General features: G+C 43.5%; 3 protein-coding genes across 4 annotated transcripts; 1 reads left to right on the top strand and 2 right to left on the bottom strand.

The window, feature by feature from the left end:
• Positions 1-7: 7 nt before the first annotated feature.
• Positions 8-8,376, bottom strand: aasdh (aminoadipate-semialdehyde dehydrogenase). The gene is made up of 14 exons (XM_038707305.1): positions 7,993-8,376; positions 7,722-7,842; positions 6,628-6,905; positions 6,347-6,539; positions 6,027-6,268; positions 5,844-5,950; positions 5,596-5,768; positions 4,866-5,184; positions 4,670-4,782; positions 3,885-4,575; positions 3,637-3,800; positions 3,182-3,307; positions 2,934-3,065; positions 8-514 (listed from the first exon to the last, which is right to left on the bottom strand). Exons 1-14 carry the CDS (start codon positions 8,223-8,225, stop codon positions 119-121), a joined length of 3,288 nt encoding a protein of 1,095 aa, XP_038563233.1. The 5' UTR covers positions 8,226-8,376; the 3' UTR covers positions 8-118.
• On the top strand, positions 8,339-12,567 carry si:dkeyp-117h8.4 (uncharacterized protein LOC572032 homolog). Of its 2 annotated transcripts, none has more exons than XM_038707309.1 (9): positions 8,339-8,362; positions 9,167-9,230; positions 9,468-9,523; positions 9,663-9,696; positions 9,785-9,810; positions 9,892-9,985; positions 10,091-11,665; positions 11,808-11,850; positions 11,932-12,567. In XM_038707309.1, the coding sequence occupies exons 1-9, from the start codon at positions 8,354-8,356 to the stop codon at positions 11,948-11,950; spliced, it is 1,920 nt and encodes a 639-aa protein (XP_038563237.1). In that variant the 5' UTR covers positions 8,339-8,353; the 3' UTR covers positions 11,951-12,567. The 2 variants fall into 2 exon arrangements, with proteins under 2 accessions (XP_038563237.1, XP_038563236.1); XM_038707308.1 differs by lacking the exon at positions 8,339-8,362 and adding an exon at positions 8,553-9,027.
• On the bottom strand, positions 12,349-14,367 carry LOC119894650 (amidophosphoribosyltransferase-like; the record flags this gene model as incomplete). The annotated part of the gene is made up of 4 exons (XM_038707315.1): positions 12,349-13,053; positions 13,493-13,613; positions 13,879-14,100; positions 14,203-14,367. Coding segments are annotated over 4 exons (690 nt in total), but the record flags the coding sequence as incomplete, so codon positions are not given.
• Positions 14,368-14,371: the final 4 nt, after the last annotated feature.

The following is a 14,371-nucleotide window of genomic DNA, read 5'->3' as shown; positions in this document are numbered from 1 at the left end:
AGACTCATTATTTCCCTGAACTTTAATTAAAGTTTATTTCCCAAAGCACACTCTCTGCTCTGACATTGACAAAAAGCAATCAGTGTTTATATAAAGTGCAGCAATGCGTCTTATGCTTCTATGTTTCTTCTTTGACAGTCAGCTTTAAACAATACACAAAGTCATTGCGGCACCCAACTACGAGAGACTTTTCCCACACCACTGGGGAAGAAAACAGCTCCCCAGGTAGAGTGAATGAGGCCAGCATTTGTCCATCTTGTCCATCTAGGATCCACACTGTACCGTCTGTGGAGGCCAGGGCCACCAGAATCCTCCTCTTGCCCACAACAGAGCCATCAAACACACAAGGACTGGAGTACACCTTCCCTGTGGTCTGGAAAGTCCAAACTAAAGAGCCGTCAGCGCAGTTTAAACAGTACAGGCAACCGTCATGTGACCCGCACAGAACCCTCTGATGGTCTGGTGTGACGCACGGAGAGGAGAAGACGGGTCCTTTTGTTAAAAACTGCCAAACCTGCAGAGAAACACAAGAGTCACACACTAAAGTATTACAGTGTTTTAAAATAACTTTGGCTCAGTTTTCACAAGAGATTCAATTTGCTATATGACTAGTAGGTGCAAAATGTGCAGTAGATGGCTTTAGCTAGCCGCCATGAACCAGCAGCAGTGGCTGCTACATATTCCTTTGGGGCAATAGTGTGTCTCGCTCAAGCACAATTCTCGCTCTGAGATCTGGTGAGGCGAGTTGTTGCAGGAAACGTGGTGAAAACAAGGTAGATAAGTGTGTTGTGTACATATAGGAAGCATTAGCAAGATTTTATTTCCCATCGTTACACCAACACAACAATCTTCTCTCTCCAACTCTGACTCAGTAATACCCCAGCATATATGAACACTGCTTTCATAACACTTCTCTTAAAACCAAAGACACTACAAAATGCTCCAGTTATTGACCATTATCACTCATTAAAACCAATGTAAAAATTATAGGTAAAGCATAAGTTATCAGACAAGAATCAGCAATTTCATCAATAGTACACACAGATCAGACAGGCTTCATTAAAAGGAGACATACCTAAACAATTTAATGTTATTTATCTTTCAACTAACAACTTTAACCCTTCAGATGCCTAAAAGGCCTTTGTTAGAGCATACTGGGCTTTCTTTTCTTCACTCTCACTTTGGTTTCTGTCTAAACTTCATTAACTTTGTCAGGATATTATCTAAGTCACCCTCTGCCTCAGTTGCAATCAACGGACACATCTCTAAATCATTTCACTTGCAGAGAGGCACTACACGATGGCCATTATCACCACTGTTATTTGCATTATTCATAGAAGCACTTGCTGCATCTATCAGACAAAGTAACAACACAGATGTATTCACAAGTCAGTCACGCCACCACAAAATTAGTCTCTATGCCGATGACATATTAGTTTACATACATTTTTCGAGTGGCAGATTTGTGAACAATATTTGAGAGAAATAGGCTTTTTGTGTACATAGAGAAAGTCTTAGATCTTTGAGGTCAGCTCATGATGAATGGGAGCAAAAACAAAAGTGTTGCGTTTATAATTTTGTTCAGTATATAAGATCCTATTAGCTCATGATCAGTCCCAACAGACAGTGGACCTCCAATCTCAAACTACAGGACACAATAGACTGGCAACAACACATTCTCAATGATACAAGATTCTACGTAGATCACATATCACTACACATAAACTCTTCTAAATGGGCTTCGAAAACAACAACCCATGCAGACACTGTTCAGATTCCACAGACAATAACATCCACTCAATTTGGTCATGCCCACTGATTCAGTCCTTCTGGTTGGTGGTCCTGGGCACTGTCTTAAATGCTTGGCCTCACCATCCCTTATAGCCCCTCCACATTGCATTGCTAGGAGATCTTACCACAATCCAAATATCTTTGACACACAAACCCTTTCTACTCACATCCATAGCACTTGCAAAAAAAGGTAATTCTTCTTAGCTGGAAAGATAGAACAAAAATATCAACAACACTCAGGCTCAACCTTCTCACCAAACATTGATCCCTGGAAAACTCACAGCAACAAGGAAAGGACAACTTATATATTATCAAGACAGCTGGAATCTTTTACATCTTTATCCTGCTTGGGGATTCCTCTCCCTCCTAGTCACGTTTCCCATCACAATTATGAGTAGACAACTCTTTTTCTCCTCACTCCCCCCCAAGCACTCAGCATCATCCTTTCCTTACTGTTGTCTAGTTTTGTACTATATGTGTGTGTATGTATGTATTTATTTGTATAATATATTTATTTTTATTATTATTTTGTTGTAGTTTCTATGTTATTTTTATTTTCTTTTGTTGGTTTGATTGCTTCCTATATCAGGGCCGTTGTCCTATTCCCCAATTTATCTTAAAATCAATGTAAATAAAAACATGTTACTCTATTACTCGTGCATGTTGTTTTTTCTGGGGTTTTTTTGTTTTTTAATGTTATTTATTTATCTATTTTATATCGTCCTTATGTCTTATGTTTCATGTTGTCATAAAAAATTAAATAAAATTGTAAATTGAGCGGCTTTTGGAAACTTTAATTTTCTATCGTATATATAATATTGAATAATATTGCAAATTTACAGTGCGGTCAGGAGTCTGATTTGAAAGTAAATCCTATATTCCTACAAGGTAAATAGATGACGGTGTCTGCACTAGTTTCTGTTATGGATCTGCAACAATATACACCAATATATTTTCATCACATGTAAGTTGTATTATCTGAAACACAGTAAGCTCAGAATAAAACATTAATGCTTTGTAAGTAAAGATAGCATTAGTTTGGTTCTTTGCTTTATGAAGCAGTTGTGAAAACTGAGCAAAAGCAAGTGTAAAACAGTTACACGGTACACAGTGGAGAAAAACCCCAGAGTTCTGCCTCTCACCAGTTTCCCTGTGTTGCTGAAGCAGCAGATGTTTCCATCCACAGAGCCAATCACCATGTGACCAGAGGAGCCATTGGGTGATGAGAAGAACGGGATGTCTCTACAGTAGGACCACAGGACCTCTCCACTGTCCTGGGACAGAAAAAAAAAACCCTTATCACACAGCAAAGGGCACAATGTGTCCAAATGTCCTACTCTGAAAAAAATGGCAAAGTTGTTTACTGAGGTTTTGTTTTTTCTTTACTCACAGGGTTGAGACAGAGTAGGTGACCTCCCAGTGAAGCCACATACAGCTGCCTGAGTGAGGTGTGGAGGTATGGGGAGGAAAACACAGCTCCACCCCGACACTGACGCCTCCAAACACACTGCTGAACCTAAAAACATAAAACAGATAAATATCTCTTGATTTATCTCTACCACGTTTACCAGTTTAGGTAACTTTCACTTGATTAAACAGGTCGCAGCAGGCAACACATAAAAAAAACATACTGCAAAACATATTCATATTCCTGGACGACATTTGTGTAGCTCAGTAGTAGTAGTAGTAGTAGTATCAATCAATGACTAAATAAAAGGCTGACCATGACTGAAAACAGGACCTTGTTGTTGTTTTGGCAGTACTGAATGTGACAACAGATGCACACATCTGTGAGTTTTCTGTATCATTAGAGCCGTAGAATCGCCTCATATCAAACGCACTCACCTCTGGGTTCAGGCCGTAAACATACCCGTCGTGTGAGCCCACTATCACCAGACCTGTGAGGGGATCCACAGCAGGGCAGCTCTTCACAGCGTCTCCCGTCTGAAATATCCACCGTGTCTCTCCAGAGGCAGTGCATAAGAAATACACACAGCCGTCGTAGCAACCTGGGACAGTCCAGAAATAAATCCTAAAGGCCAACAACATAGAGTCAAATATTTTAAAGCAGCATTCAGGGAGTTGGTACTGACCTATCACGACAAGGCTCCCGCAGCGAGACACTGCGGCAGAGGCTTCGATTCTGTCCCCGAGAACTCGCTCCCACAGAAGGCTCCCAGTGATCAGTTCTAAAGCCTGGATTCTGTGAGAGTGGGAGCCGATGAACACTGCTGTTTCACCTTCGTGGGAACTCGGATCTGTTCTATCTTGTACTAGAAGCACCGGGGAGGCGTCCACACATCTGCCTGTGTCTGAGGACCAGCTCAGACTGAGGCCCAGAACATCTTGTGCACATTTCTTACTACAACCCTTTTCTTTTACATCAGCCCGGAAGTTTGTACTGGTCTCTGGATTTCTGATTTTCATTTCTATCACTTCACCTGCTCGTCTTATAACTTTAACAGCCCATTTCTCCCCCTGCAGCCTCTCTGCTGCTGTGGCCTCTTTGCGTTCTCTCTTCGCTGGCACTGCGGCGGGAGCATCGGCGTTCCGTTTCTCGGCCTCAGACTGCGATGACGGCACCATCAGTGTTACTCTCGCAACATGGCACAGGATGTCAGAGAAAGTTCCGTCAAGTATAACTTCCAAAAGCTCTGGTGAGGTCACTCCCACACCAGCGAGGATGTCCTCACAGAGGTGTAGTGCCTTCAGGGAATCTCCTCCGCTCAACAGGAAGTTCGATTTTTCGTCAATGGTCGCATCTTCGGGAAGACCTAGAGTTTCCTGTCGATAGGTAGTTGAGCATAAACATATTCAGGCAACAAATTAAACCAGGAAGTTATAAATGTGGAGTTATGTTGTCAAAAGAAGCAAATACCTGCCACAAGGATATAAGAGTTTGCTTTAGTTTTGTGATGTCTCCCCGTGAAGAATCAGAGCACTGTCTCTGTCTTTGGTATATTTTCATAAGTGCCTCCATGTCTACTTTGCCTATAATAAAACAAACATGAGGATAACTGAAACCTTTGATGAATGCATCTCTCCACAGAGGTGACTGTGTGTCCGATGCTCACCGTGAGGAGTCAGACACAAGGCTGGCACCAGCACCAGCGTGTCAGGAACGCTGTGAGAGGGCAGCAGCAGAGACAGCTGGTTCAGGATGAGTCTGCTCAGATTCTCATCTGCACCGTGCGTCGCCCCCCGGTGGGGCTTTACAGAAGAGGGGAGGTGTTCCCGATGCTCAGCCGAGGCTGACGGTGTCTGTTCCACAGACGCAAGCGGGGAAGCTGATTTCTGGTCTCCAGATGTGGACGCCACAACGTAGGCGAGCAACCGAAGGCCTTCATACAGACCCACGGCACAGGCCTCCACCTGAGGCAGACTCAAGATGAGCTGGAGGAGAAGAGTTGAAACATTAATACTTTGCCATGTAAATCTTGCTATGTTCACTGTCAGTTAAAACCTCTTAACTTCAACCCACAACAACTATTTCTTAGCCAGATATTAAAAGAACTATCTACTTCTTGGAAAGAAAAACATTGCAGCTATCAATTTTTGTATATTAACAATGGATCAAAGGACTATGGTTAATATGAAAGGCATCACTCATAGTGTTGCGATACCTAAAATTTAAGTAGCACTACCTTCAGTAGGTCATGATGTACCACTTTTTATTGCCTTTGATATCTGTATTTGTGATGTTGGATTTATTCAACTTTATTTAACAAAAGATTATATGACACTATCCATGAATTATATATCTATACCCTTTTATTTTTGGCAAAGTACTTAAAAACATCTTACGTGCTGCAAGCTGTCCAAGTTCACCCGTTTTCCGTGGCGTTTAATCAGCCTGTCTTTCCGTCCCAGGTAGCACAGCTGTGTGTCTTTAACAGTCACCCAGTCTCCAGTAGCTCTCATCGTCCCAGGGACTGCAGTCTCCTCATCATCCAGGAGACACACTCTGTCCTCTCCACCTGCACCAAGGATCATATGGTTTATCACCGAAATAACATTTGCGTGTATGTGCATGTCAATGAGATCTCTCTCACCAATGAACACCTGCCCTTCACCCTCTGTCACAATGACGCCGTGTTCATCTCTCACTTCCACCAACGTGTCCATAAGAGGAGTCCCGAGAGGCACAAAGGACACCGTGCTGAAAGCATGTTAAATAAAGTTGTACTGACGGCAGCTTGTTTAAGATGTAGATTTAATTAACAGAGTACACTCACGGGTTGCTAGACTGCAGTAGAGACTCTGGTATTTTGTACAAGCAGGCCCAGCAGGACACCTCAGTGATGCCGTAGATATTGTACATGTGTGTTTTGTTGTTCTGGTGTCTCCAGCTCCTCAGCAGAGCTGGCGAGGGGCAGGCCTCTCCGCCCAGAGCCAACACCCGCAATGAGGAGCCAGAAGACAGCACCTCCTGCATTAGGATACGGTGCCCGAAGCGGACCAGCAGCGTCGGTGTGACCTGCAGAAAACAAAAAAACACCACGTCATAGTGACAAAAAAAGGTCTTCAGACTAAACGACAGTTTCTTAACACTTGCCTGTAGGACAGTCGTCTTGTGATCCTTGAACAGCAATCGAGCCAGTCGACTGGGCATTTTCTTGATCACAGAAGGGATAATGAGGAGCTGAGCCCCAGATGATAAGGCCAGGAAAATATCCACCACAGAGGGGTCAAAGGTTAAGGGCGAGGCAAGGAAAACCACATCGTCTGCACTCATCTGAAACGAAGATCTGAACCGAGAGAGGTGCACTTCTGAAAATGTATCAGCAAATAACACAGTTTTAGAGATCCATAACGATTAAAGGTATAAACGCTCACCTCAGATGCAGTATATTAGGCAGAATACACTTGTGTGGAACCCTCACTATCTTTGGAAGGCCAGTTGTACCAGATGTGTGGAGCACATACGCCAGGTCTCTGTGTGCAGCTGCCTCACAGAGCCCAGCGCCATCTGCTGTCCGAGCTCTGGTGTGATCTGGTCCTTGTTTGGGCTCAGTAACCGGCAGCAGCTTGATTCGTATCAGGGTTAGTTTGAACTTGGGCAGCACCACACACACCTCAATGGATGTCTGTTTGACAAGAGCTGCCTGCAATCGCTTGATGGGAGGAGGAAATAAATCAATGAAAATCTTCATACAAACCAACGACAAAGAGGGAAGACTTCAACAGATCACAAATTAATTTTAATATACAACAGAGTCAACTGTAGTGTATATGTATCTATATCTACTGTGTATCTGTTTTGGCGGATACATAAATACAAATGCAAGGATAAATAAACTGCATATGACAGCGTAACAGTTTAACTTGTTTATTCTCCTCCTGTCTCCACTTCCTTTGAACAAACTGATTTTTGATTTGCACCCATACCCTTTAGAGGTTTTTATCTTTTGTCCAAGACCCCCATATCAGTTTGATCATTTGCATATATGTGAGGGAATATGCATGACTAAAGCGTAATAACACCTATAGTGTTTCCAGGATTATTATCTAATATTGTGGCACTGCTTTATTATGTAAAAATCTGTTTTGAAGATGTTTATTATTTGGGTTTGTGTTGTGCTCACATTGTGCATATTCTGAAGTAAAGTTCAAATAACCACACATGTATATTCCAGCATAGCAGGGGTCAGGCTCTGTGTATCTGGGCTGTGACAAAGTTCATAAGACTGCTGTGCGCTCTGGACATAATGGATGTGGGTTGGGTGTCAACAGGGGCCCCAACAGGTTAATATGCCCATTATTTTGTCTGATGATTTGTTGGTTTTATACCCTGATCGTAAGAGAAACAATATGTCATTTAGTTGTATTTTAATGCAGGTTTAAACTAGAGAAGATTATTGTCAAATTTTGCGCAATTAGTCCTCACAATTATTGTTGTATTTATATTCATAAAGTATGAAATAGTCAACCTGCAGGATGTCTGTCTTCACTGCACAGTACTTGAGGCCACACTGGTTCATGACCCTGGCAGAGAGGAGTCCTGGAGCTTCTGGGTCCAGTGGGACATAGGCAGCAGATGATTGCAGGATCCTGGCAGACAAGACAGTTTATTATCCTCCAGTACAAGGTAGATTTATTTATCATTTGTAAAAAATCAGCTACTCACCTACATTACTCATTGACACAGGTCAGATGCTGTGTTTTGACATAGAGTAGTAAACTTTGACTGAGAGAACTCACCCCAGGATCCAGACAGGAATTAACAAATCATCACAGCAATACAAGCCAATCGCGCCGTTATTAGGAGAGCAGTTCTCTCGTATAATATGAGAGAGTTCTCCGGCCAGTTCAACCAAATCCCTGTACAGCAGGGACACGGGGCTCCCTGACCCGCCGTCATATGTCACAGCTGCCCTGTCAGAGTACAGACAGGCAGCGGCGGCTACGAGCTCCTGCAGAGTCCGAGCATCCATGCTGATGAGCCGTTCACAGACCGCCGGCTTATTCTCCGTGGGTGCCGATTTGGGAAAGAAACGTGCAAATCATATTTTAAGTCATATAAGTTGCTGTGCAATAAGGACGAAGGAGGCTCAGACCATGGATGTATGAGGTAGACTCACGTTGGAAAGTTGGTTCTGTTTGTCGCATTCAGATGACGTTTCAGAAAACACAATGGCCATTTCAACTGCTTCTGTCAATACTCTTCCAGCCCGAGTTCAGGACACCGTGGCAGGTCATAATATCAGTATACAACCAAAAACAGACTTTTGGGGCTATTTTGTTTCGGTAATTTGTTGACATATACTGGCCGGAAGACGTCGTGTGTTTTCGGCATGTGTCTGATTTTGTGTCAACTAAATGCTGTCAACTATATGTTTTCCATCACCACACCATGCTGACACATTCTCTCCACAATTTTATTGGCACGCATGTGTAACCTTGCCATCTAAATTGTAACGCTGGTATTTGTATTTTTAAGACGTTTTGACCTATTTTTACTTAAATATTCAAGAGGGCTACTTTGCAAACCACGATTTCCTAGCAGCGGTGAAGGCACCGCGCGCAACCCTGTCCAATCACCCGTCTCTATTTTGTGGCGAAACATTTTGAACCCAAGAGCGCCTTTTGTGTTGGTTCAGTTAGCGCTTCTACTTTCACCACCTAGAAATATCAACAACACTTACTTTTAAATACAATATGGACGAGTTTTTGAAGAAACAACTGTGTGACAACAGCCTAACCTACAAAAGGTCACTGGCTCGAATCATAGACAAGGTGTGTTGATGACGCTATCGGGCGGCGGTAACGTTACCGTTAGCATGAAGTGAAGTAACGTTAGCTAACTTAACTTTAAAGATGAAGAATGGTGATGTGAAAAAACGAGTTTGCTTAACTATGTAATTGTTTTCAACAGTATTCAAAGCTTCAATACCAAGACGGGGGGATAGAGGTGGACCTCGACGATATGAAACCACAAAGTAAGTTAGTGAAGTAACGTTAAAAAGCTATGAAGACATTGCTTCTGCCGATGGTTCAATGCAAGAGACTCGCTGTAACATTACAATAAGTCATGCAGATGTAACATAGTATACAGAAAATAAACCGTGTGGACAGGTCACTTGATGATCATTTCCTAGCGTCGTGCCACTGGTTTTAAGATGCGCAGCCTAATCTCATTGTGTGTCTTTTCTCTCTTGACTCCTTGCACAATGAAGCACTTGAACACTACATGAAGCTGTCAAAAACGGAGCTCAACAAGCTGGAATCAAAGGTTAGGCTTGTTATGAGCATGTTCTGCAGTCACATATGACCTGATTTAGGGAGCTGTTTTATGGTCTGCAAGTCCAAACTGAATTCAGATATGAAATATATGTACAGCTAGTATAATCAAAAACTTCTCATCTCCTCAGAGCCTGACAGACTTGAGAGATGACTCATTAAGAGGCAAGTATCCATAACAGAAAACGAGAATATCAATTTACAGAGATAAATTGCATATTTGTTTTATCTGACTACTTTTCTTCCACCACAGCCCAGGACATTACAAGAGACTCTCAGGTAAATGTACTTTATTTGTTTAGATAGTTCCGTCTTAAATATCTAGCATACCTTAAATTTATTATGGTTTATTTTCAACAGTTGGACATCACACATCAAGATAGTGGAGCTGATGAGACTTGTGTTTCTAGTATTTCTAGTATTTCCACTACCCAGTTGTCTGTGGAGGATGACGGTAAGAGCAAGAAAGCAACAGGCACACTTTTTAAAGCAGAACATGGCAGGACAAGCTGCTGTGGTGTAATTTGAAGTGACGTTTCTCCTCTCTTGTGTCCCGCAGGGATGGCTAGAAGTGACACAACTCAGCTGACTGTGAGCTCATTGGATCAGAGTCAGAGAAGCCTTTCTGAGACGGAGTTCCAGCCCGAGGACCAAGACGAGGAGCTGGAAATGTCTCTGAGAAGTCACGGCAGCTCTTTGGTGGAGCTCTACCCAAGCATGATCAGTCGAATAGGGAGGGCCTGGCATCGGCAGCATGTCTCCGAGGCCGCTGACTCGGTGCTGAGGAGGTATCGCAGGTGGCGACAGCAGTCAAACAAAAGCTATCTCAACAACACCTTCATTGTTATGCCGAGACAGGCCAGCAGCAACTCCAGAAAAATGACCAGCAAGACGCTGCTCAAGGAGAACTCCGACAGCCGCGTGAAAAGCCCTTTCATGAGAACTGAAACTACAGCTCGGTCTCCCTTGCAGATAGTAAACAATCTGCAGGATTGGCAAGCACAGCCACAGTCTCCTGGGAGGGTAATAGGCTCGGTGAGAAGAGAGCAGCACCAGCCTATCCTTGTGATGGACCTCTCTGAAACCTCTAAACAAAAAGAGATCTCACTGAATGAGACCTTCACTGTGTCTCAGCTGTCTCCTCCCGAAGTATCCCAGCTGGGAGAACAGACCTCCACTTACGCTGTCAGTCCTTCACGACCTTGCTATCCCTCTGCGAAGGCATCCTTGGACATGTCTCTCAGGTCTAAAAGGTTCTCTCTCGCTGTACGCTCACCGCAGAGTGATGGGTGCTCCATGTATGCATCGGAAACCACTGCCGTCAAAGACATGCCAGACATCTACGGCTCCCCACTCAGGCAGAGTCCCTTAAAAGCGAGGATGATGACCAGCCTCAGTAGATCACCTCTTGCCTTTTCCAGAAGCCCCAAAGCAAATTCTGTGGAAAGCTTTTCCAGCGAGCCTATGAGGCCCAGATTAACGTCCACTTCTCTGTCCTCCCCTCTGCAAAAGCGACCTGTGCCGCTGAGGATGCTTAACCCTCATCGAGACTCCCATCATTCCTTCCAGTCACAGCTGCATTCACCTCAGTCAGCCGCAGCAGCGGAAGGTCGCCACAGGCTCCGGCGGCACCTTTCCTTTGACTCGTCCCTGCCATCGATCCGTGTCTCTTACTCACCAAAGAAGCTTGACGAGGACTTTATAAAACTCTACCACAAGTTTGTCTGCCAGAACAAATCATCTTTTTTTAATGGGCATCCCTGCCGTTTCTGTGCCAGAAGCTCTGAGGCCAGCAGAGGCCACTCTTCCTCAGCCCTGGCGGCTCTTGCCTTGTCACCCCACCGCTCTGTCCTCAGGAAACGCCACAGGGAGTTATGCTGGGAGAGCCACCCCCAGTCCAAACGCTTCAGGGACGAGTACAGCACATCCTCCCCAGGATCCAAACGCCATGGAAACGAGATGCTGAGGCGCAGGATCTGTCCGTCTGAATACGAGCAGTCACATGATGACCGCTCCTACAGCCCCAGTAAACACGAGACATTTCAAAGCACACACAACCGCTCAGCAGGTGCACATCAGGAAACCTGGATGAGCCAGGGCCGCCACGTATCAGCAGCTGAATTTTCTGCGCTCGGTGAGCCTCTTCTTGAAAACACTGGATTATGCTCCAGAAGTTCTTATTCATGTCCTGTCTAGTGTTAAATTAAGCAGTTTGTGTAGGTGTTCATTCCTGTTATGACTGATTCCTCCTTTCATTATCATGTTTCATTCAACAGGAGGTTCACTCAAGAGCAAAATGGCCAATGGTTACTCCCCCAGGTAACTATAATTCCTTTTGTAGATTGTTTTCTGGCTCCCAGCATTCCTGTGTTCTCATTATCACCCTCTCTTCTTCCTCAGCATGTACAGAAAATGGTGAGCAAGGCCTGCCCACAAGAATCCTCTAACAAGTATCGCTGTGCTTTTATCATGTAACAAACGTCACTGTGAATGTATTGTGTAGCAGTGAGGTTTCCCATACAAATATTGGTGAAAAGTGGATAGTACAGTACCCGATAACCAAACAGCGACACTGGAAACATTTGGCTGGCACAGTGTGAGCTCAGGAAAATTGTTGTGACATGTTTAAGCTCCAAGTGTTTATATGTCCAGTTGTGTTCCATCCTAGTTTGTGTTCCTGTTTGGATGTTTTAATTTTTACTTTTTCTGCTGTCTTGCATCATTAGCTGATTATTCCTTTTACGATCTGTTCATTATTAAAATAAAATTGTGTAAATGTGAAAATGATATTTCTGGTGGAAGAAAAAGATGACATGCATGTTCTCATTGCAGTTTATTATTTAACTTCTACATTATATTCATGTAATGTTCAAAGTAAAGCCAAAATATATCCAACAGCCAGACTAAAGAGCATAGTGATTTAGGGTAAAAGTAGAAAAGTAAACTTGATACGGAAAATAAGGACAGTTTCACTTTTTGGTCACTAGTTAATATCTAATGCTCCTGTTGAGGCTTGGAATGTGAAAAAAAAAAAAATCTGAAACAAATTAAGACTTGTGAAAAATACATTTATATGGTAAAAGAATGAGTGTTGTGCGGTCAGACATGTGCACCTGTAATCCCACTTTAGTGGTATCAGGATATAGTAAACAGACTTTCATAATGACCCTCGGAAGAGAAAGCATACATTGTGTATTTAATTGGTCTCTTAGTGTCCCACCTAGCAGTATTTAGAACCCCGACCACTTCTTTTCCAGTCTATTTCATTCACATGGATCAGCTGTGGGAGCTTGCGGTAAATCCACAGTTCTGCTGCTTGGTCATGGCGTTGGTACACCAGTTACCACTCCAGCTCTACTGGATATTTCCCAGTCAGACAGGCTGTGCAGTGACCCACTCTCTTGCTGGACTTGTTACTGGAGCTGATCATCTTGTCCTTGTCCTTGTCCTGGAGGGAGGGGATTCCCTCCTGGACAGCTGATAACAGGCCCTCCACAGTCAGATACTGAACACTGTCTGCACCTGTATGACAGTTCAAAAGTCAATTGAGATACACCAAATGGACGATGAAGTAAACGAGTGAGAAGAGTACACACACGATTGTGTTCACACTACTTTGAACATTGTCAGTGAGATATACCATGTCATAGCAGGTGGTGGTGGTGGTCCACTGGAGTGCATTATATTGACAGGTGTTTCTAATATTATGGCTCTTTTCATATATGTAAATAGCATAGCCAAAATATTAGAAACACCAATCAAAATAATATAGTCCAGTTCAACACCGCTGCATCCTGCAACCTCAATAATAACCGTAGTTAAATTAATTCTCTGACAGCATCGATCAAAACAGATTATTAAATAGCAGAATGCAAGGCAGAGGTGTTGTATTGGATCACATGGATTGTACAAGTGTACCAAATGAAGTGGCCGGTGAGTGTATACGTTGATTAGTACTTACCAATGTATCTAGCAATGTTCTGAAACTCTGGCTTGTTGGCGATGAGCTCCTCCTTGGTTGGAATATTGATCCCCATGTAGCAAGGGAACCTGATTGGTGGAGAGGCTACCCTGATATGGACCTAAACCAAAATATAGTATTTTACCTAGTTAGGAACTTTATTGTCCACGTGGGAAATTGTATGAGAACAAACGGCAAAGACACGGTTTCAAAAAATAAAAAAATTTTACTTTCTGCTTTCCTGTCCTTTTCACCATCTTGGGACCCCTCAAAAAGATCTTGCAATCCTTTGTGAGTGTCCCAATCCCCAGATTAGGGACCACTATTCAGACATTGTATTATGTCATCAAATACTTCAGAGTATGTAACATCTTTAGTCAACAAACCTCAGTTGCACCAGCTTCCTTCAGCAGTTTTATAATGGGGGCGATGGTGTTGCCTCTGACGATGGAGTCATCAACTAGCACCACTCGTTTCCCATCAAAGTTGTCTGTCAAAGCTCCAAACTTCTTGGCAACTCCTAACTGCCTCAAGCGGGTATTTGGTTGAATAAATGTTCTCCCAACGTAGCGGTTCTTACACAGAACCTCTATATATGGCAGCCCAGACTGTGAGATAACAACCAGAAGAGCAAATCTTGTGAGGACGGGTCCATCAGGAGGTGAGGAGGTTTTACAGCATTTCTTAGAGCAAACAGTTTGTAGACAGACCTGCTGAGCGTAGCCCAGTGCAGCAGGAGTTGCAGACTCAGGCACAGTGCTGACCACGTCTGCGTCTGTTGGAGCCTCGATGGCTAATTGCCTACCACAGCGTTGCCTGACAGTATAGACCATCTGCCCTGCAGTGAGGAGGTAATATAATACTGAACATGCAACACAC

The sequence above is a fragment of the Micropterus salmoides genome, unplaced genomic scaffold, assembly GCF_014851395.1.
Source record: "Micropterus salmoides isolate LMB-PRFRI ecotype aquatic unplaced genomic scaffold, ASM1485139v1 Ms_hic_scaffold_821, whole genome shotgun sequence".
Classification (NCBI taxonomy): Eukaryota; Metazoa; Chordata; class Actinopteri; order Centrarchiformes; family Centrarchidae; genus Micropterus; species Micropterus salmoides.
This window is presented reverse-complemented; position numbering and strand designations above follow the sequence as displayed.